The sequence below is a fragment of the Abrus precatorius genome, unplaced genomic scaffold (genome assembly GCF_003935025.1).
Source record: "Abrus precatorius isolate BTA unplaced genomic scaffold, Abrus_2018 Scaffold2, whole genome shotgun sequence".
Lineage (NCBI taxonomy): Eukaryota > Viridiplantae > Streptophyta > Magnoliopsida > Fabales > Fabaceae > Abrus > Abrus precatorius.
The window spans coordinates 2,616,904-2,640,488 of NW_020874362.1; the positions used below are offsets into that span (position 1 = coordinate 2,616,904).

A 23,585-nucleotide genomic window follows, 5' to 3' on the forward strand; every position below is an offset into this window, starting at 1 on the left:
AGGAAAATCGATTTTGTTGACAGTAAAAAATAATCACTTCTATTAACCAAATTTCAATTTTTCTGCATATAAAATCCAAGGTGTTCATCTTCTAATGCTGCCTTCAACGGTAATCAAACTAGCCATTTGTTTAAAATGTTTGGAGGATATCAATTTAAGATTATTTTTCCAAGGGAGGAGGTTGGAGATTTTGGGCGTCACAGAATTTGAATCTTACTCCTTATATTTCATGTTCTTCCAGCTTATCACAAGGCTATTAAATGACCAAAAACACTGGGCTCAGTCAGCTGGTTTGATTTTCAGCCTTATTTTATTTCTCTACATAGATTTTGCAGATTGTTCCCGTACTCAACTTTCTGCTTTTGTTTTTTGTTTTAGGTCAACCCATAATCCGCAGTATAATAAAGTCTTTGCCTTGTTGGGCCTTTACACCTTCAATTCACCAAAAAGTGGAAGACAATGACAAGCAATGACTGCAAGGGCAGAGATTCACACTTTTATATCAAACAGAGTTTTAACAGGAGCTCCCATCCATCCCTTTAAAAATTATTAAAATTCAAAGCCAAATCAAACCCTTGGTCAACGTCTAATTGGTCTCGGCGCTCTAAAAATACTTGAAATCCAAGTGTACGAGTAGACAAGAAAAGTAGCATTTCTCAAAACTGATACTTCCCTTATAATAATGAAAAGAATATAGGAGGACAACTAATGGTTTCGATACACAGAACCCAAATAAATAATCTGCCTGGTTTTTATACCGTTCAAAGAAAACAGAGATCGAACATGCTTGATCGATACACCATAGCAAAACAACACAGCGTCCACCAAGCCACGTCGACATGCTAAACAGTAGTGCCCAGTAACCACGAGAGCACAACAAAAGAGCTATCCAACCCTACGCAGCCTGATGATGGCTTGTATGGAATTTGTTGTAGCCAGCAAAAATCTCTAGCAAACTGCCTTAACACTCCACGTAGAAGCTTAATCAAAACTTTTATTTCTGCCAGACCAAAAATTAATAATAAAGCCTTACCAGTTTTTTCAAATGCAACTGACTAATATGTCTTGTTCCTCATGACACTGTTGATGCCCCACTAATAGTCTGTTTTGCCACATATATTTGCTTTACCTTGGTCGAGGAAAAGCCCTTATCTGCACCTAGAGATTGATTTCTTCCTTGGTACCCTCTACGATGGGACCATTCACTCCCAGAACTATTTCTTTGAGAAACACCACCTCTCTGATAATTAGAATGTCCTGTGGAATGGTCAGACTGCTGGGAAGAAATAATAGCTTGTTGTGAGGGCTGACTCTTAAAAGAACTTGCATTCTGGTTACTACTATTGCTGCCATTGCCATTCTGCGCATCAACCTTCCCAGCATCTGTAATGGTGATCATAGATGGAGTCTTGTTGACAACACTCTGTGCTGGAGTCTTGGCAGCAGTGGGGTTTGAAGTATCCACCAATCCAAGTTCATCAGGCAATTGGTTGACATTCATGTCAGCTGCTCTAGGAAAATTCCTATCACCGTCAGATGTTGAAGCTCGAGAACTGGTAAACCTTTTGGCATTTAATGGCTGGTCAACAGAAGGGCCATGGCTGAACTGAGAAGCCTGCATTCCTTCTTGTTGCTGCAGTGGCATTGACAGAGGAACGGATGAAAGTGGTGAATTTGGAACATGTGGCCATCGAGCTTGTACTGACATCTCAGTAGAGGGCTGGCACAAATTTCACACAATTGTTAACTTATGAAACAAAACATTACCACACAGATAAACTAAAACATAAGCACAAACCAATAGCTTTTGCTATCTCTTTGTACAAATTTAAACTACAATATTGACATATTCCAAAACAGAAATACTATCCCCAGTACTCCAATACTGCACTATGAGAATAGAAGATTTTGTATGATCATTGTAGAAATTAACTTCAAGACACATAAAAATTTTACCTGGAAAGGAGAAACATCAAACATAGCCACAGGAGAAGCCATCGGCATAAGTGGTGAACCAGGAGCAAGATGTTGAATTGGAGAAGGCATGTTAGCAGGATTCCGCTGTGAAGATGCCATATTGATATTGTTCATATCCCCTTCAGCAGCCCCCACGGCAGAAGAAGTAGGGATGTGTTTCCAATCAGGCTGCTTTCCCGACGGGATATAAGTGGTGCCCATAAAACTCAAGCCAACTTGACCATATTGCCCAACTGGAGCAAAATGGTTATAAACAACCATGTGTGGTGGCCCCTGGACTCCAGGAATGCCACCCGGAGGAGCAATAAAAGGCCCAGTAAACCCTGTTGGAGGTCCATAAAAAGATTCAACACCAGAATGGCATTGTTGCCAGCTCCCCATTGGCCTTGATGCAGATGTAGTACTTTTTGGAGGCTGTGACTGTGTGGTAGTAGATGCAGACTCATCATGTTGTCCAAAAGCAAAGACAGGACCACCCATCATAGGATTCATTTCATAGTAAGGAAAATGAGAAGGAGGGCCAGAAGGAAAATGTGGAGGCACAGAAGGAAAATGTGAAATCATTTGACCTGAAGAATTTTGTGTACTTGGTAAGGGTGGCCACAAGGAAATTGGTGGAGTCTCAACAGATAAGTCTGCTGGAAGTGATACACTAAGAGGCTCCTCAGATCTAGACTGACTGGCTGTTTGCTGATCACAACCTACTCCTGCCAAAGTAACTAACAGATCAATATGAAGTTGCAGAATACAAATTGATCTGAAGTCAAATTAGAGCATAAGCTGAGAAGAAAGAAAAACTATACTAATGTGTAATACTGAGGGAAAAGATTCACCTGCCACTACCCTATCAATATCTGCAGCTACAAAACTTTTGCCATCTGAAACAGAGACAGAACAAGAACCCAATCCATTTCCAACAATCTCGTCACTACTGATGGCAGCAACAGCAACAGCTGAAGCAGCTGCTTCAGCTTCAGCTTCTGCATCACAATCTTCTAAATGACCATGAGATTCATTACCATGTTCTTCTTTATCAAAGAAAAGACTGCAATCATTATCAGATCCAACAAGGTTGTGGGACATTTGCATGTCTGATCTAGATGGTGGGCCAATGCCATGAGACACAGCACGGCTGCTAGATGGAAGAACAGTCGGAGATGTCACTGCCCCTGAATATAAAATGAAATATCATCCGTCAGTAAGGCAACTGAAAATCCAGAAATATAACCTCAGACTGCAAGAGAATTGCTTGAGTTTTATTATAATCAAATGATTGACTAAACAAATCCCAATGCAAAAATTATTCACTAACCAAACTGAATTTTCTCTCCAGCAAGCAAGGAATTAATTGGGCTGGCCACAGATGAGAAGTTTTTCTCCTTTGTCAAAATGGATGATGTTGGTAAACTGGGTTCATTAACAGCACCAGCCATATTGCCAACAGAAGCCTGTGAATCGAACTGTTGAGGCTTCATGGCCTCATCAAGTTGTGTCTGTGTAAGCGCCATTACCTGCAATACAATTTGTTTTAGATTCTCAACATTATGGTGGAACAAATGATAAAATATTTCTGCCTCTGTCTGAATCCGAGCATCTCATCTTAAATTGTCATTTTGATCCCCTGACATCCCCCATCTAAAAAAAATCAAAACTACAAAAGCATGTTTGGCTCAACTTATTTTAGAGAAATAATCGCTTATTCCTTTGAACTTCTTGAGAGAGCTTTTCCTAAATTTAAGCTGAGCCAAACATGTAATAAGTAGTTGCTTCTGAAGAAACTTTTCAGTCAATCCCAAAACAATTACATAGGCAAAATTTGATTGTAGGATACCTTCTCCACACGGAACTAAACAATTCATAGGAAAAAGCAGATCCTAAATTTCTAAGTAGATAAACTGAAATAATGCAGCAAAGGAGGGACCGCATACATGAAGTTTAACCGTGTTTCTAGAATTTTTTAATCTAAAAAACTAAAAAAGCATTAATAAAATATACACCAAACACACACAAGAAAATCAGAAATGACGAAATTTCAACTGCCACTGTTGTCTTAAAAAGTGAGGGAGATGAAGTTCAAACCTGTTGACTAATTTGCACATTGCCCCAAGAGCCCAAAGATGTCTGAACATTATCAAGAACCTTGTTCTTGCTTTCAAATATCACACTAGACCCAGGGTCCCTTTCACCACCAGAAACAGCTGGGAGACTTGTCTGAAGTGACCTGTAAAAGGAAAAAAATTCATCGGTGCTTTTTGTACAGTGATCACCACAACAAATTTTGCAAGATGGCAACTACCTGCTTATCTGTGATCTTAAATCAGGCTGGGCATCAATTTTCAAAGGAGGTGTGCCTATAGGAGGCAATGCTTGGGACAATATGCTTGAATTAAATCCAGATGAGGCATCAATCTTGGCCATTCCATGCATCTCCGTAGCAACAAAATCAGGACGAATAGTGTTTGCCACTTCACCAGTAGTTAGGGATCCTTTGCTAGAGTTGGCCATGGTCACAACACTCTGTGAAGAACGATGTTTTCGTTGAACCTAGTATTAAATACAGACGATTAAGAAAGATGTTAACACGTTTAAGGTTTCATGTACAGATAGAAACTGAGTAAGAATGGTTACCTTTGCAACCCGAGACTTGGCCTTAATCTCTTTCTCTCTCTGTTCTCGCCGATCATTTAGCATTTGCCTCTTTGACCTGACTTCTATAAAGTCATCTTCATCACTAGGAGCTTCAATTCCAGGTTGTTCAAACACACGTATAATTCCACTTTGCAATGGACCATCAACGTCTTCCTCAGAACACAAGTTCCTTTTGAGATTACTCTGTCCAGAATGTGAGATGGTTTGAGTCTTTGTTGATTCTTTTCTATCAATTTTTTCAGCTCTGCTTCCAGAATCTATTCCATGTGAATTTTCCGTAGCAGATTCTATTATGTGTTTTCCCAATTTATTTGCCATAGCCTTCCTGGGTCCAGTCCTTCCAGATATACCTGTTCCCCTTCCATTGACATTTGACTTATTCTCCAACCCAAACTGATCAGTCAAAACCGAACTAGAAGACTGCCTCTTCTCAGCACTTTCCCGAACCCGAAACTCAGTGCGCTGCATATTCCGACGAGGCTTCCTTGTAAATCCTCCAGAGTCTGGGCGATTAATCCTTGGAGCAGGACCTGATGATCTTGAGTTTGAAGATTTTACAGTAAAGACATATCTTTTGCCTCGACCACCAGATGCAGGAAATTGTACTTTCGACTCCATAACATCTTTCTCTTTTGAAACTGAATGAAGTGATGCATCTCCAGACACAGGCCGAACTTCTGATTCTTTAGCATTGGACAAAATATTGCTGCCTTTTCCAACTACATTTTGGCTTGCCTGCTTGTCAAGTTGAAAACTTGTAGAAGTCCTGGTGGTATTACTAGCATTATGAGCAGGCTCAATTCGACCCTTCTTTATTCCAGCAATATTTTCTGCATCCTCACTTGGCACTAAACCTTGAGATAAGTTTCTTGAATTACCTTGTCTGTCAACAGCTTGATGCCTGATCTCATTTTTTATAAAGGAATCAGAAGTTTCTGGACCAGTTTGAACAAGCATTCTACCTCCAGGGTTATGGTTAAAAGAGAAACCAGATTGTATACTAGGCTGAACAAATGACATTGATTGAGGACCCAGAGGCATTATCCCCTGTGATATTGGAGATGTATATCTTAGCTGCCCGAATTGAAACAAAGGAGGCTGAGGTGGGTGCATGTGAGAGAGGGGTGCACCAACCTGTGGATGCAGATGCAAGGGCATCTGTATAGAACCAATCTGTATGGCTGGTACAGGTGATGGTATCAAAGATGGACCAGAAAAAAGACCAAATTGAAGCTTAATGGGCAACTCAGCTTGACTTGGAGCGGCAGCTACATTAGAGGTAACAGCTTGACCAGAGGATGAGTAATTAGGAGCAATAGTAACTGAAGTTGATGCACTATGATGTGTAGACAGGCCATTAGAAGCTTCCACATTACCTAAACTCTCAGATGCCACAGATGAATGAGCATTACTAGGTTGAATGACCAAATCTTGAGCTGGCTTCTCTGATTCCTGGAACACACTGGAAGCACTATTAAGATTCACCTGAGAGGTATCACCAACAGGTTGTAGGGCTTTGTCATCATTGCATGCATTATCAAAAGATGTATGTTCTTCTAGAGAGATGCCAGAACCCTGTTGTGCCATAAATATAGTTTCTTCATCCTTTGAAGTCCTTTCAAATTCTTCATTGGGCATCCCAACCTGAACACCCTCATCAAATCCTAATACTAGGTTATCCATCAAGTGGGGCAATTCTTTCTCCTGCAAATGCAAATTTTCAAAGTCCTGGTTGAGTTCAGCATTATCATCTCCTTCATGCACTTCATCTTCTTCCTGATAGTCTTCATCTTCATCATATTCTTCTTGTTCCTGGAACTGCTCGTTATTCTCATTAGTCCATTCATCATCATCGCCACTAGAGACAGCACATGAAATGACTACATTCTCATTTCCAGCTCTGGCAGGTGTTACAATGGATTCATTGTCTGGAGCTGAAAGGAGGCCATTTTTGCTTTCTTCAGAAGTCAACATCATAGGGGAATCTCCAGAGTCATCCAAATCATCGTGAGAGAGATGTGTTGGGGAAGTAGGGGGGCTTGAAACAGAGACTGAAGACTGAGAATCGCACCTTGGTGCGGTTTCCACTTTATGGTCCTCGTTCTCAGTAGTCTCTTGCCGGGGATCCACAGCATCAGGTTGTCCGCGGTTCCCATTGTCATAACTAACTGGCATCGTAGATTCATTCCTTGCTGCCTGATTATAATGCATATCATTTTCTAGGAAGGCCGAAGGGCCAGGGTGATCATTTTCATTCTTGAACGTCCTGTGAACAGACGCTAGGGAAGGAGGGGGAAGAACTCGGGGCTGCCTAACAGAGTACCGTGACCTCCCCAAGGCATAGGATCCATCTGATTCAGAATTTGGATAAGTATGCTCAGGGAATGGAGGAAATGGATTGCCCCGGGAACGGCTCTGCGTCCAACCATCACCAAATCTTTCAAAATTTTCATGAAAATCAGAATCCATCTCTGTATTTCTGCTAAGATGATCTCCATCTGTAGATTGATTCCACCTCTGTTGTTTAACATGAGCATATTCATCTAAATGAGCCTCCGACATCCCTGCTTTATAATAAGTCCTTGAAACAAATCCAGCACCACCATTATATTCTTTCCTCATAAATGGCTTTCCCCCTATTGATAAATCTCTACGGGGACTGTTGTGACTATTTCCCTGGTCTTGTGGATAAAATGCTGAGTTGCTCCAATTCTCATAAGCATCTCTTCTACATGAATTAACTGGTTTTCCTCTATCCACAAAGGAAGAAGATAAATCTCTAGAGAAATGAGACCTAGAGCCCATTTCCAATGCCCTATTCACACTTGATGCATCAGAAGATGCGGAAGTTAATATCCTGTCAACCATTCTTTCACTATCCTCCCAATCACCCACATCAGCAGCCCTGGATGCCTCGTTTTCATTCACTATCACAGGCATTTTCTCATCCATAACAACTGAAGCATTATTGCCACTTTTGGCTGCTTCAGCCTGCCTCCTAGCAATTCTTTGCTCCAATTCTATAAGTTTCTGTTTGGCAGCTTGTTTCCTCCTCTCTTCTTCTAAAAGGATCCTTTGTTTCTCTTCTTCCCTTGCCAACCTCTGCTCTTCAGCCTTCCGCAAAGATTCAATCCTTTCTTGTTCTGCTCTCCACGCTGCCTCTCTTGCTTCTTCTTCCAACCTCCTCTGTCTCTCTTCCTGTTCTCTAGCTTGCCTTAATCTCTCCTCCTCTTCTCTGCGAGCTAACTCCAATGCCCTTTCTTGCTCTTCAACGATTCGCTGCCTCTCCTGTTCTTGCATCCTCTGAACCCTTTCAAGCTCAGCCTCAAAGGATTCTCTAACTGGATCATGGAAATCAGTCTGCTTGAGGACATCCTTCTTCTTCTTGACCATCCCAACAAGACCAGCTGAAAATAGATCCCTCCCATCAAAACTAGAAGCTCCAAAGTCTTTCATGAAGGGATCCTCCAAGAAAACCTTTTCATTCTTGGGTAAAGTACGTTTCTCTCTACCAAAATTAAGCAGAGGATCATTAACAGGAAGTCCTTTACCACCCAAGGAAAATGATGATCTTGACACTGAGCCTTGGACAGAATCCATTCTGTTTCTGTTGTGTTGCTGCTCGCTAGCAACATGACGACTGCGGTCAGACCCACGGTCACTGTATGATTCCATCACATTATTCCAAGGCAGTTTCCCACCCTGACCATAACCAATAATATCCCTCTTTCCAGGATCATCATGAACAGGGTCTCTGAAGGGAGACGGAATATATTTGTTATCCTTCCCTACATCTCTACTACCACTGGATGGCCTCACACCAACTCCATTCCTCTCATTTCCCACATCCTTGGAAAATGCTGAATTCGAACTCCTCCAAGAATTCGCTTCGGGCCGCATTCTATCATAAGGGTCCACTTTAGAAACTTCACTGGAGGAAACCTTTCCAGCCTCATTGCCCCTCAACTGTCCCCTTTTGTCATGCTTATGCGGCAAAACGCCAACCCTAGGCATATCAAAATCCCAATAGGCATCACTCTTAGAAAATCCATGATCCCTGCCCTCTCTATTCCTATCCATCAATCCATGACTCGTGTCACGCTCATCATCCGCCCAATCTGACCGCGGGTTCAACCGAACCAGTGGCAGAGGACCAGGGAAATACTCTTCCTGCTTCCTACCAACACCATAGTTCTGGCTCACAACCCGGGAACCAACGAAACCACGACCCTCGTGGCCATCATTAAGAGATACATTCACACTGCGAGAAACACTCAACTGAGAGTTCACATCGACAGCTAAAGAACCCCCCTTCTTCTCCTCAACAGATACATTCTCATCAGCCAAAGTTTTCGGCTTCTGATTCGAATTCTCCTGGATCTTCTGGTTTGGGCCAGGCCCAGGTGAGGAAGACACCAACGTGGCCCGCAAAGAAGGAAAATCCTCTCCTCGCAAAACCGCCGCCGAAACAGGGGCGGCGGTGGCTGGCCCAACCGTTTTGCTTCCACGGCCTAAACCATCGACAGACCGCAACCCATCTTCAGTAACGGGTTTGGTCCAGCCCAAACCTGACGAGGTGGGCCTCGAGCCGGTTCCCGAACTGCCGCCACCGGCCGGACCGCCACCCGATCCCAACGAATCGAACCGCTCGTGCTCCTTGCGCAGCGAAGGGAGGTTCAAGGGGGGTGGAACAGAAAGCTTAGGCGCAACCTTCTGCGAACTGCGAGGCCTCGACAGAACCGCCATGCCTCCTCCGCCGTGCGCGGCGGGTCTCGGCGTTCGGGTGGATCCGAAAGAGGAGGAATGCTGCCCATACGACTTGTTAAGATTCACAGAGACGTATTTGGTGCCCGAATTGGCCGCCATCGCAGTCGCACCGCAAGTGTTAATCGCCAAAGCATGAAAACCCTAACCCTTTGATTTCTGCTTGTAATTCCCTGGTGATCGAACCCTAACCCTAACCTGATGATCAAAACGACGAAGCAAGAGGTTGAACGAGAGGGTTCAGCTGCGATCGTGGCTGGGATCTCGCTCGATCAATTTTTTCTGTTTTGGTTCAAATTAGGGTTTGAATGGGAAGGGGGAGTAGGATAAGAGGGTCACCTCCAGGGGCGTAAAATAGAGCGGGGTGATGGTTAAGAGCGCGACCAATAGGAGAAGCCCTACTCTTAGCGGGGAGAGAGAAACATAAAAGAGAAAGTTAACAATGAATCGGAGTACGCCAAACCAAGGCGTGCTTTTCTTGTCTTCATGTTTCTTCCCCCCTCTTTCTCCCTATTTATGTTTCTGCCATGCCACCATTGAAGTTATTTTATATTCTCCCTTAATTTATTTTTTATCCATTCACAACATTTTCTTATTTTATATACATTTTTTTTGTTAAATAATAAAATTTAAATGCATTATTTAAGTATTTTGATGATATTTTTAATATAAATTAAAATCTATCTTAAAATTAGTGTTAATATTTATTATAGACTTAAATATATTTTAACTATTTTTAAATATGATTTATTTTAAATTATTACTTATTAAATTTTTTTCATTTTAATATATAATTAATATTTTTTAAATTTTGTACTCGACATTGACTTATCTCAGTTAAACAGTGATGTAACTCACAATTTACCATGCCATTTTTAATCTCCCTTTTTTATGTTACCTTTAAATTAAAAAAATAAAAAAATTAAAATTCAAGTATGCAGTATTTTAAAATTAGAGTTTTTTTTGCTTAAATCTTAAATTTTTATTTTTTAAAAAATAAAATATTAATATAGATTTGTGACGTAAAAATTTAAGAATAATGTAAAGGAAAGAAATTAAAAGTGACATAATAAATTATGAGTCATATTATTATTTAGTTGACAAAAATTAATGTCAAGTATAAAATTAAAAAAAATTAGTTAAACATTAAAATGAAAAAAATTAATAAATATTAATTTAAAATAAAACCTATTTAAAAATAATTAAAATATATTTAAGTCTGTATTATATATTATTGATATAAAATTCTAATATTTTTAACAAATAATATATTTAAGTTTTGTCTTCATTATAAAATTACACACTTAACAAAAGTTCTTTTATGTGAATATAAAAAATTTTATTAGCATATTTTATGTCAAAATTAGTGTAATTTGAGTAAAGTTTCTCTATTCATTTTTTTACTCTTTTTTATTTTTCCGTCTAAAGCCATGCAGGCTTGAGTTTTAGGTATAAAGGCAACGAAGTTCATTTACTTTCTTCAAACTTCCTCTTCTTTTTTCTCAACTCTAACACGGTTGGAAAATCTATTTATTTAACATAGAAAATTTAGTAGTATCTCATGTTAGAGTTTCTTGACTTTGACCGCAAGATTTAATTATACTTTTGATTTCTATACTTTAAGTTATGTATAATTTTTAAATTTAATTTATTATAGTAATTTCTTTAAATTTTAAATGTTAGAAGAAAAATGTGATTAAGCCTAACTATATCTAAGTATTAGAAGAAAAATGTTGTAAGATTGAGGTGTTACTTAAAGAGCTACCTCTTTTCTTAGACTTATCACAAAATATAAAAAATCAAAACTCTTGGTTGCAAAGACGATTAAATTTCCTTCTTTAGTCACGGGTTCGTTTGTCAATTTTCTTATTTTAATGCAGTCATTGAAGCAATAACCTATGTGGATTTTTGGTTTATGGGCTTTCTTACCTTTATATAACCATAGAAATTTGTAAACAATATTTGTTCAGCATTGTTCGAATTTGAATGACCATTTAAAGTGTTCAGATACCTTATTTTAAGAGAAGTTTATTTCAAACCAATAGAAGGGCATCCCTTTGTTACGGTGAAGGGTATAATTATTTTCATTTTAAAAAATACAAGTGATAAAATTACTATTGTCTTTTATAACATCTGGTACTTTGTTTCTTAAACAATCCTGGCACTTGAGTTTGTCTTGTAATTTGAATCAAATTAGAAAAAAAAAATAATGTACAATAAATGTAAAAACGATGAAGATGAGAAACATTCTCTTAAACACAAGATTTCAAAGGATAATAACAAAAAAAAAATTACTTTAATTTATAGATGATGCGAATATAATTAAGAGAGAGTACAGTGATATCTTCTAGTTTGAAGATGCATTTAATTTTTTAAAAAAATGAAATAGACTTAAATATATTTTTAATCCTACATTTTAATGAATTTTATGTTTTAATACATTCAAAAAAAATTTAATTAAAGACAAAATTGTAAATTAAAGCTATGATTTAAGTCTTAAAATTCTTAAAATTAAGTGAAATTTAACATTTGACAATGCAAATTTAAGATTAAAAGTAAAGAACTTTTGGTTCAATAAAAATTTGTAGAATTAGAATTTTCATAATTAAACTGAAGGTAAAATGTCTAATATGCCACAAGAAAAAGTGGTTTTTACCCGCAGTTATTTTTTATTTTAACAAAGGTTTTTTTTATGTATTACCCCAGTATTAATAAATTAAAATATTTTTTAAATAAATTTATATTTTATAATTATTTTTAAATTTAATATTTTATAAGTTTAAAATGAGCACATATTTTTATTATTAATAATAAATATTTTATTATATTAAATATGACTAATATAAAAATATAAATGGCTTAAATATGTAATTATTTCAATAAATATAGCACATTTTATAATAAATCTTTAAAAAAAATTAGGATTTAGTCTTTAAAATGTTAAGAAATTAGAATTCAGTCTTTGTTACTAACTCTCTTCTATTAAATGTTGAGCTCACTGACTAATGAAAAGCTAGCTTAACACACGTATGTGGCCACGTCATTTAATTTTTTTAATATTTTATTATTTAAAATTAATATTAAAAATAAGTTCTTAAATATATTTTAAATATTTACATAAAATTCATCTGTAAACAATATGTTTCTAGTAGTGAATGACTATATATGCAAGAAATTTTAAAAAAATTGATGCAAAGTGAGTTTGAGATTAGTATGATGAGAGAATTGATTCAGCTTTAAATTAACCAATACAACTCAAGTATCATCATTTATTAGTATAAGTACGCTAAATTAGTCTTAGATAAAGAAAAAAAGGTAAATAAATAAATCAAAAGTTTCACAAAGGTATGATTAAATCACTATTATACTTAATAAGTATAACAAACATTATAAACTATTTATATGCTAGATTTCAATTGGACCAAAAAGAGTCACACATGGAGGTAATTAAAAGAATTTTTAAGTATTTCATTGATAACAATGACTATAGTTTGTTGTGCAAGCACATAGCAAGTTTTATGCTAAAATGATTTTGTGATGATGGCTTTACCAAAGATAGAGTAAGAAAAAAACAAACTCAAGGAGAAAATGTCAATTCTTTTAAGAAAACCTTACATGTTAGGCGAAAAAAGAAAAGTAATTTTTTTTAGCTTAATCAATGCATAAGTAGAGTACATATTTGTTGTAGGATGCTATTCTCAATTGTCATAAGTAAAAGATTTAATTGGATATATTTTTGTATAAACATAATATATTCATCTTTTGATAAAACACTAGTGCATAAATCTATTTCAAAGTTCAATTTAGCATTCTAGAGTAAAACATATAGGAAAAAAAATAAGAACCATTTCATAAGATACTATGCACAAAAGGCTTAGCTAAGAATAAATTTAATTATATTATTATAGATAGTCTTAATATGTGTGCATATAATAATAGTTTGCATGGGCAAAGGTTTAATCATGTTGTCTAGAATGATTGTATAATTTAGCATGCTAAAAGACAAGAGCTCCAACATTCAAATTCAAAATATCACTTCAATTTCCAATTTTGAGTTAAAAAATAGTAATGATTACATATAATTGTCTTTTATGATTCAACTTCTAAGAAGTATTCAATGATCTACATTTAATGTGTTTTCCCTCTATCTCTCTTTTTCTCTCTAACAATTTAAATTCTACTCTTTACATTTTGAGAATGTGAAAAGATACTAAATCTTAATATTTTTGGCATATTCTCTTAAGTTTAATATTTTTCTTCTACATTCTCTCAAACCTTTAAAATCTTGAAACTTACAAATATAATGAAGAAACAAATTGTATGTTCTACCTCACAAACTACTACTAAAGAAAGCTAGACACTTGCTTTGACATAAGCTAGGACAGGATCCTACCAATTTGTTATTAACCTAAAAGTTGTAGGATGGTACCAGTCTGCCATGTTAATTAGCTCATGGTATCCAAACCTAATTCTTTAGTTATAGAAAATGGAAGAAAAACTAATGGAATTCTAATAGGTTTCATGGGAGAAAAAAAATCAAAGTAGCATACAACACTTGAAAGATAATCCGACATATTATCCATTCAAGCAAACACTTTATTTAAATAAGAACATATTATACATTAGACTCAATAACACACAACAACTCTTATAGTCTTACAAAGCCAATACAAATTATGATAATTGCTAATAAAATTAATATAGCAGAAAGACCAAAAAAAAAATACACATTAATTAGTCAAATACTCCCTCGTTGCTACTTAAAAAAAATGTTTCTTTAAGCACATAAGTGAAAGTATGATATACAAAAGCATACGAGTCATAAATATTAAAATATTTGAGTAAGTTCTACTTATTCATGTCAAAGAAACTTCACAAAATATATTTAAAAAAATAAAATTAATATATTTCAAAGACATTATTTAAATACAAGCAAATTCAAACATTGATATCAATTATGTCATGCTAACTCTTGTGTGAAAGTTGTTAAGTCTCATTTACTATAGTAATGCATAATTCAAAATGTCTCTTCCATGTTAATGGAGGAAAATCACTCCTAAATAGAAGAATTCTAAGAAATCTATTTGCCATATACTCGTAAACCAATCAAAGACATTATATGTTTATTTCTATGTTCGGAAAGAGATCTTAGCAGGTTATACTTGATTTTTAACTAAACCTTGTCTCCCCCTCTCTCTCACACACACAACAAAAGAAATGAATGACAAGGATGAATTTTCATCATAATATAATTTGTATGAAATTGATCGACAATATTCGAGTACTATCCACCCTTATATAAGAAAAACTCATACATTAAAATAACACTAAACATCTTTAATTAATAATCAAGAAAGAAATTAGATAGTACACGGATAATAAACATCACTTCAATCTTTAAATGTATGCAAATGCATGTAGGCTCAAGTTGCAAAATAATTTGACTTAACAAGTTATATTTTTATACACATATCATATAAATATTTATTCATAAAATAGTTCTTTCCAATCAAAATGCATTTCAAATAGTATTTTTCTTCACTCTTATAGTATATTATGATTGGTTTTAATTTTTGACAACAGCAACTCAATTTATTTCAAATTCGATAAAAACTTATTAAGACTGATACTTGCCACTTTTAATTGAACAAATCCTTCATAACATGATTGTTTGATTTAATTATCAACATAGGACATCTTAATTAACTAAATCCCTCTGTTAACATCACATTTACCTTCTCTTATATCTTCAATTCTTTAATTTTCATGTCCTATTTCTTGAATTCATTTTTTTTGCATTTAGCACACCTTTTAACGATTTTCTAACTTGTTCCTACAATTTGATATGAAGTAACAGTGAGAACAACTTTCACAAACAACAAAGTGTATTTTAATTTTAATAACTTTCATAAAAAAATATACTTGCATAACATGAGGAGAACAAAACAAAAAATAAGTTAAATAATAAACCAAATTAATTTAATTAATTAAAGACATTATCCAAATGTTATCTATTTAAAGAAAGAAGTAACTGAAATGATATTTCATCATAGAATTTCTCTGACAAAAAATTACATATAGATACTTAGTTGAGATATGAGGCCAAAACTTATAGGTCATATAAAAATTGCTTCAAAAAAGAAATATTTTTAACCATGTGAACATATTTAATATATCCCATAACATTCCCAAAATTCTTATATTGGTCAAAGAAACGTTCGCAAAATTGATAAATATACTTCATGCAAAATATATATATATATATATATATATATATAGGTCTTTCTTTAGGAGCTAAAAAATAATACTTTTTAATAATGAAACTCTAGTTTATTAGCACACATGGATGACATAAAGACTGTAGGGCACAAAGTGATTTAATTTGTTTTGTTGAAAAAAGAATATATAGGTCTTTCTTGACCTTCTCAATTGTTGTGTAATAGCTTTGTTTAGGAATTTTAAGCCATGTTACATTGCTAACTAATATGCTAGGGTTTCTTCATTGTCATATTACAAAAAACCTATGTCTTCTGGTAGTTGTTCTTGATATATTAAGTCGTCTAACAAATATGTTTCACCTATTATCACCTGTGTGTGTGTGTGTTTTTCATGGTATCCACTTGTGTTTAATACTCAATTTTGAAACTTGAGTACCTTATAGATTATTTTAGTTGGATAAAAGTTCTTACTAAAGGTCACTACCATCTTATCTAGAATATGATTCTTTATCAAGGCTTATAGGTCTCATGTTAATTATAAAAATGATCTTAAAGGAAAAGAAAGTGTACTTCTAATACAAAATAAAAAGTTCTAATCTTAAAAAATATTTTTGAAAAATGACCTTTCTTATTAAAAATATATATGATTTCATTAATTTTATTTTTAAGTTAAGGACATCCAACAATTTGTAAATCATCTAAAAAGTATATGTGACATGATTGAAAAATTAAAAATGAAACCACTCTTAATATCCAAAAGTCTTGCATTAGATGTGTTTTCTCAAAAGAAAATCACAATTTCTATAAGATTCCTAATCAATAAAATGTTAAATAAAGGAACCACTATCTTTTAAACAATAAAAAAGAAGAATGAGAGAGAGAGAGAGAGTTGGAAACCTTGGATGACAAATTTGAGAAAAACATTTAAAATAATTAAGATAAAAAATGACTAAAAAAAATTTATAGAACAACTAAACTTGTTTCTATACAATAATTGAAAGATGATATTTTAAGTTATTCATCACATAAGACATTATTCATATTATTAGTGCTTATGCTCTATAAGTTGGCTTTAAAGTCATTCAAAATCAAAATTTTAAGAAGATTTAGAAGGAATTATCCAAGACATTTCTAAAGCTAAAAAGATTTTTATAGGTGGAAACATAACCGATCATATTGGTTCAGAGGCAAGACAATTTACAAGTGTTTATGGTAGTTTTGATTTTAGAGTGTTAAAAAAGAAAGGATAGCTTATTCCTGATTTCTTAATTACCTATAACTTAAAGATTATAAGTACTTGTTTCAAATGAGAATAACATCTTATCACTCATCATAGTAAGGTATCAAGATTAAAAATCAATTTCATTATGGTAAGGAGTTTAAATAAAAGAATTTTCAAGGATTGCAAAGTAATTGTAAGAGAGAATCTTACTACACAATGTATGGTTGTGGTAAAAATAAGTAAATAAAGAACTCAACAAGTTATAGATCAAGTGATGACTACTTAAAGGTAAGAAATAAATATATTTTAAGAAGGATTTAGAAAAAGGAAAAAAGAAGAAGAAGAAGATAATTGAGATGAACAATATAGTGCTAACAACATTTGCACCGAGATGGCTAAGAAATTCAAGAAAGCTATCAAGACAATTTTGGATGAATCTATTAGGCCAAAAGATAGAAAAAATAAAATAAAATCTTGGTGATAGAATGAAAATGTGTAAAAAAATATTAGAGATAAAAGAACATATTTTCAAACCTTACATGTATACAATAATGCTAAAAATTGGTTAAGGTATTAGAATGAACGAAAAAAGATAAGAAAGAAAATTAGTTAAGTGCATTATAAAGATTTTCAAGAATTATATAAAGATCTTGGGACATAGAACATTGAAATAAAAATATATATGTTAGTTAAAAGTAGAGAAAGATAATAAATTTTGTTTAAGTTAGGTGTATTAAGGATGAAGAAGGAAAATTTTTAGTTACAAATCAAGTTATAAAAAATATATAAAAAAAACTATTTCTAAAAATATTTTAGTGATGGACAAAGAGCTAATAAAGATTTAAAAAGATTGAAAAGCTAAGAAAATCATCTAAATTTAGCATATTATTGTAAAATTTGAATTGGAGGAATAAAATAAGCTCGTAAAAAGATAAAAAATTGTAAACCAATTGGCCTTAATAATGTCCTTATTGAAGTTTAAAAATGTATAGAAGAATAATAAATTATATGTCTTACTAAGCTCTTTAATCAAATCTTGAAATTTAAGAATGTACTAAAGGAATGAGGGAGGAGTATTTTTGTCCTTACATACAGAAAAATGATAATATTGATAATTGTGCAAATTACGAAGGATTCAAATTTATGAACCACACTATGAAGTTAAAAAAAAAAAAGGTGAGTGAACACATAATAAGAAACAAAATTAATATTGTAGATAATTATTTGGGTTTTATGCCAAAAAAATGTCTAAAACAAAAACTATGTATCTCAATTCTCCAAGTTTAGCACTTAGGATGTCTAAAATAAAACCTATGTATCTCAATTTTCCAAGTTTAGCACTTGGGATTAATTTTAAAAATTAATGAAAAATTAGTAAAGATGTTACTTGTAAAATATAAATTATGTGGTTAAAGTGAAAGAAGATATTAACAGTTATTTGTACTTGTAAAGTACTTATCAAGTTAAAAATGAAGTTTTATTGTACTATTATATAACTAGCTATCTTACATGGTAGTAAATGATAGATCTAAAATGAATAACATAAGAAAAAAAATGTGACAAAAATGAAAATATTAAAATAGATAAGTAATCATATGAGAAAGAACATGAGAAGAAATGATTGTATATGCAACGATATTGGAGTAACACTAATATTATAAAAGATAATTGAAAATCATTTAAAGTGATTCAATCATGTGCAATGAAGCCCACTAGTGAGAAAAGTTGATTGCATTACTTTTAATTCAGAAAGACTCTAAAGGAAATTATTAAAAAAGATGTAGTAATAAATTATATTTTTGATAATGTGATTATTTATTGAACTTAATAATATTTTATGATGATTCATGTAGTCTACCTCACCTAATAGGATAAGACTAAGTTGTTATTGTTATAGATTTTTTTTTTTTCTAATAGCCTTCATTTACATATGCTTTTATGACAAGAAATTCAATTAATGTAAAGGAAGACTATCATTAAAAAAAATTCAAATAATGCAAAAGATAACCAAAATATAGTAGACATTAAAATATTATAAGTTTTATTATATAACAAAGGAATATTTTAGACAAGCATAATTGGCTAAGTGTACAAATTATACTTGACATATTTGTGTATCTAGTATGTAAAGGTAAGCACAAGAAGTAGTGTAATAAAATCTACTTTTTTTTTAATAAATAAAAAAGTATAATAGGTGAAGTAAGTAGGGTCCACTCTACCTATTTCTATATTTAAACGTACAAGTACAGTAGAAAAGTTAGGTGGACCCCACTTTATATGATTTTTATTTGATACAAACTTAAATTATGTAACTTTTCCTATTTTCAATGTAATTCAAAACAACAGGCGACAGACTAGAGTTGTCAACTCAAACAATCTATATACTATTTCATTACATGAGAATTTTTTTACTACGAAACTATTTTTCATTCAATTATTTCTTATTTTTAATTTTATCAAGAAAATATTAATTGTATCAAATTATTAATTTGTAATTACTTTATAAATTTTGAAAGAAAATAATTTTCTTGACTTAAAAAAATGTTATCCACTTATAAAATGTGTACTTTATTTTAAAAATAAGATTAGTTTTTCTATTACAAAATGTCTCTTTCAAACATATAAATTTTAAAATAAGTCAGCTAAGTGATTGATGGCATGAATTATATAAAGCCTAGAAAATTATACTCACACTAGTAAATTTTGGAGCAAATACAGATAGTTGTAGCACATTGTTTCTTTCAAACCATCCATAGCTATCACATTTTCCTAAAAAACACGTGTAAGGCCAGATCTCAGCTAGCATATGTGCTTACCTAGGAAAGAGACGTTAAAGGTTCGACCATCTAAAAGACTCAAACAAAAACTTGAAACCCATAGTTTTGAACATTTACACTGATTTTCATGAAAATAAGCTGACACCTTTCTATGCTTCGGCATTCGTATTTTTTCGGGATTACCACCAATAGTACTTGAAGCACCTTTGTAATACGACAAAACTCCCTGGGCATTTTTCCTCATGTCCTTTTCTTGCCTACACTTGTCCATTTCTTATCCATCAAACCTTAACTGACACCTCGAGGAAAGAGTGAAGAAAAAGGAATATTCCTGAGTAATACCAAGGACAGGACTAGTAAAGGAGCATGGTAAAGTGTGTGAATGCGTGTATAAAAATGAAAGCTTCTGCAAGACATGTATTGATAATTGAAAGAGAATTAGATATAAAATGTCTTTCTCTCTGAAACTAGTTTTTGAGAAAGTGATACTTTTCCTTAAAAAGATATTTTTCTTGCAAGGAATTGCTGAGATGCATGAGGAAAATCCAAGTTCTGATCCTCTTTTATCCAATTATGGTAATTCCAAATTGGAAGAAAGTAGTAAAAGCAATGAATTATCTATTGATAATGATTGTGATGACAGTCGATCATCTCTAGTCTTAGAGGTTAGTTTTGCATTAATTTTTCTTTTCTTTTCAAATTATTCATGCATGTTAATAACTTATCATGATGGCTTTCTTTTTTAGGTAATGGAGGAAATCAAAGACTTGTACACCATTGCTTTCCCAACAATTATCACCAGTCTTCTTCTTTATGGCAAGTCAGCAATATCAATGCATTTCTTGGGCAAATTAGGCAAAGAGGCATTAGCTGGTGGATGTCTAGCTATTGGCATGGCTAACATCACTGGTTATTCTATCATTTCTGGCCTTGCAGCGGGCATGGAAGGTATCTCTTCTCAAGCTTGTGGAGCACAACAATGGGTGCTTATTAGTGAAACTCTCCAATGCACTATCATGCTTTTGATATTAACTTGTATTCCTATTTCAATCTTATGGCTTAATTTTGAACCTATCCTTCTCTTATGTGGCCAAGACCCAACCATATCATCTGTTGCTACTACCTATCTTGCATTCACTTTACCTGACCTCATTTTGCAATCCTTCATTAACCCTCTCAAGATTTACTTAAGAGCACAAAGTTTGACCCTCCCTCTCATGTTTAGTGCTGCTTTGGCACTTGTTTTACATGCTCTTATTAATTATGTGATCGTTCACACTTTTAGCCTAGGCATTCAAGGTGTTGCCTTGGCTAGTGCCTTCACCGATTTAAACCTTCTTATTATTATTTTACTTTACCTTTGGTTCTCTGGAGCTTGTTCTAAATCATGGCATGGTTGGTCGCATCAATGCTTCAATCGATGGAAGCCCATTCTTCACCAAGCAATCCCAAGTTGTGTTTCTATTTGCTTAGAGTGGTGGTGGTATGAATTGTTAATACTTCTTTCAGGGCTCCTAACTAATGCAGCCGATACAGTAGCCACCACTGGAATAATAATTCAAGCCACTGCGCTTACCTATAATTTTCCTTTTGCACTAAGCTTGGCTGTTTCAACAAGAGTAGGCAATGAGCTTGGAGCTAACAAGCCTAACAAGGCAAAGACATCATCATTCACTGCACTACTATGTGCCTTCTTCACAGGCATCATATCTATGACATTTATGGTAACTACAAGCAATATTTGGGGACGTATGTTTACAGATGATGAAGCTATTCTATCTTTGTTGGCAAAAACATTGCCTATAGTGGGACTTTGTGAAGTTGGAAATTGTCCTCAAACTACAATATGTGGGATGCTAAGGGGGAGTGCTAGGCCTACTTTGGGTGCTAACATAAACTTGGTCTCATTTTATATTGTAGGTTTGCCTGTTGCTCTCTTGATGGGCTTTGTGTTTGATTTGGGCTTGTTGGGCCTCTTGTTGGGCTTATTAGCAGCTCAAATAGTGTGTGCTATTGTGATGGTGGTTGTGTTGGCAAGAACAGACTGGACAGAACAAGCAAATCGAGCTAGAGAGTTAGTGGGTGAAATAAATGAGGACAATGGGGAAAATAATGAAGGCATAGAAGAATCAGTCTCTATTGTGTCGCTAAATTAACATTTGGTGATACTAAATTAGTAGAGATCTTTTTCCTAGTTACTTTAAAATAATAATGTATGTCTTCAAAATTTTAGAATAAGCTCCACCTAGAAGTTTTCAATTGCACCTTATTTGGCTGTAGTATTTTATATTATTGATAATGTTAACGGTTTGATGGTGATTTAAACCAAACTTGACTCAATGAAACTAGTTCATATTTTGTTTGAAAGCTTGAAAATACATATATTTAATGCTAATATAATCATAAAAAAAAATAAAGAGTTCAATAAAATTAAAAACAATACTTTTGAATTAGATCAATAATAATAAGTAAATAATGGGACAAAGTAATAAGAACACATTCAAATTTGTAATAATCTACCAAATTTTCTTTTTTTTTTTCTTTTTATACATAATTCATTATTAATTTTTTATTGTATTTTTTTAATTTTATCATTGAATATAAGTACATACAAATACTAATAACAAAATAAGACACAAATTAGATTTTGAAAGTGAGCTTACTTCAGTCTTGCTATTGGAAAGTTAAATATTAATCTTATATTTAAATAATTTATATATATTATACAAACACTTTTTTGTATGTAAATTTTATTTCAATAAAATTCATATGAACATTCAAGGTAACATAGATCTTATTTTTTTTTAGATTTCACTACTCCATCCATGTGTTTGTAAAGTTAGTTTTATAAATATTAATTTTTATTTTTAATAAAATTTTATAGTTAGTTTATTTGATGAAAATATTCAAATTAATAGTTAGATTGATTAATTTTTTATTATATAAAAAAATATTAAGAGGTGTAAAGTTTTTAAATTTGACACATGGTGTCAACAAATCCTAACTCTATATCAACCCTATATTATAAATGAAAATATACTATTTAAGAAGCAAAGCATTTATAGAACTACTATCTTTCACATTTTGCTATATATACATTTTAGAATTAAATTGTCTAAGAATGAGGTGTGAATTACATTCTTTCTTTCTTGTTATAATAGTTTTACTTTATATTGATATCTTTGTTGATTTTATTCTAGATTTTAGATATTTAAGTTATTATTTAACTTTCTTTTATTGTCTAATATAAATTTTTAGAATTTTTGTGAACATCTATTCTTACAAATTACAATCATAAAATTTATCTTAATTCTTTCATTATTAATATATATTACTTATTTATATTAAATTAAAAAGTTTTTTTTACACTATATAGAAAAATTATTAATCTAAAATCAATTATATTTAAAAATTATTAAATGTTTATTGTTTAGATACATAATATTCATAATTATAAAGTTAAGTCAAAATAATTTTTAAAAAATTTATTATTTAAAATAATTATATATATATATATATAAATTAGTATTTTTATCTTTTAACTTTATTTTTTAATTTTATTTTAATTTATTTTCATCCTCTAACTTATAAAAACATTTCAAAGAAGTCTTTTTTCATTAAAAATTGAACTTTGTTGAATTTGTTTTCTTTTCTATCAGGCAAATAGTTTGTGCACAATTTATTATTTTACTCAAATTTTTTATTTACATTTTATACTACATCTTTTAAACACCTCTTTTTTATTCTTCCCTTTTTATCATTTTCTTTTTTCTCTTCAACAAACCCCACACGAATTTTGACAAAAAATATTTTTAAAAATTATACATTTGTTAAAAATCTATAATCATTTTAAGAAAAATGTTTTTTTTTAAAAAATTTATAAAAATATTTTAATCATTTTATAAGTATATTTAAAACTTTTTATAATCTTTTGTTCTAATTATAATTTCTTTCATAAAAATAAAATTTAATTGAAAA

General features: G+C 32.6%; 2 protein-coding genes across 6 annotated transcripts; one reads left to right on the forward strand and one right to left on the reverse strand.

The window, feature by feature from the left end:
* Positions 1–260: 260 nt before the first annotated feature.
* On the reverse strand, positions 261–9,906 carry LOC113858979. Of its 5 annotated transcripts, XM_027491792.1 has the most exons (8): positions 4,606–9,906; positions 4,274–4,521; positions 4,057–4,198; positions 3,290–3,488; positions 2,811–3,146; positions 1,957–2,684; positions 1,034–1,720; positions 660–960 (listed from the first exon to the last, which is right to left on the reverse strand). In XM_027491792.1, the coding sequence occupies exons 1-7, from the start codon at positions 9,490–9,492 to the stop codon at positions 1,073–1,075; spliced, it is 7,188 nt and encodes a 2,395-aa protein (XP_027347593.1). In that variant the 5' UTR covers positions 9,493–9,906; the 3' UTR covers positions 660–960; positions 1,034–1,072. The 5 variants fall into 5 exon arrangements, with proteins under 5 accessions (XP_027347592.1, XP_027347591.1, XP_027347595.1 ...); XM_027491791.1 differs by having other exon boundaries at positions 261–1,720; XM_027491790.1 differs by having other exon boundaries at positions 540–1,720; positions 1,957–2,696.
* A 10,231-nt stretch (positions 9,907–20,137) lies between these two features.
* Positions 20,138–21,763, forward strand: LOC113858186 (protein DETOXIFICATION 49-like). The gene is made up of 2 exons (XM_027490699.1): positions 20,138–20,272; positions 20,354–21,763. The coding sequence occupies exons 1-2, from the start codon at positions 20,138–20,140 to the stop codon at positions 21,761–21,763; spliced, it is 1,545 nt and encodes a 514-aa protein (XP_027346500.1).
* The last annotated feature ends 1,822 nt before the right edge of the window (positions 21,764–23,585 follow it).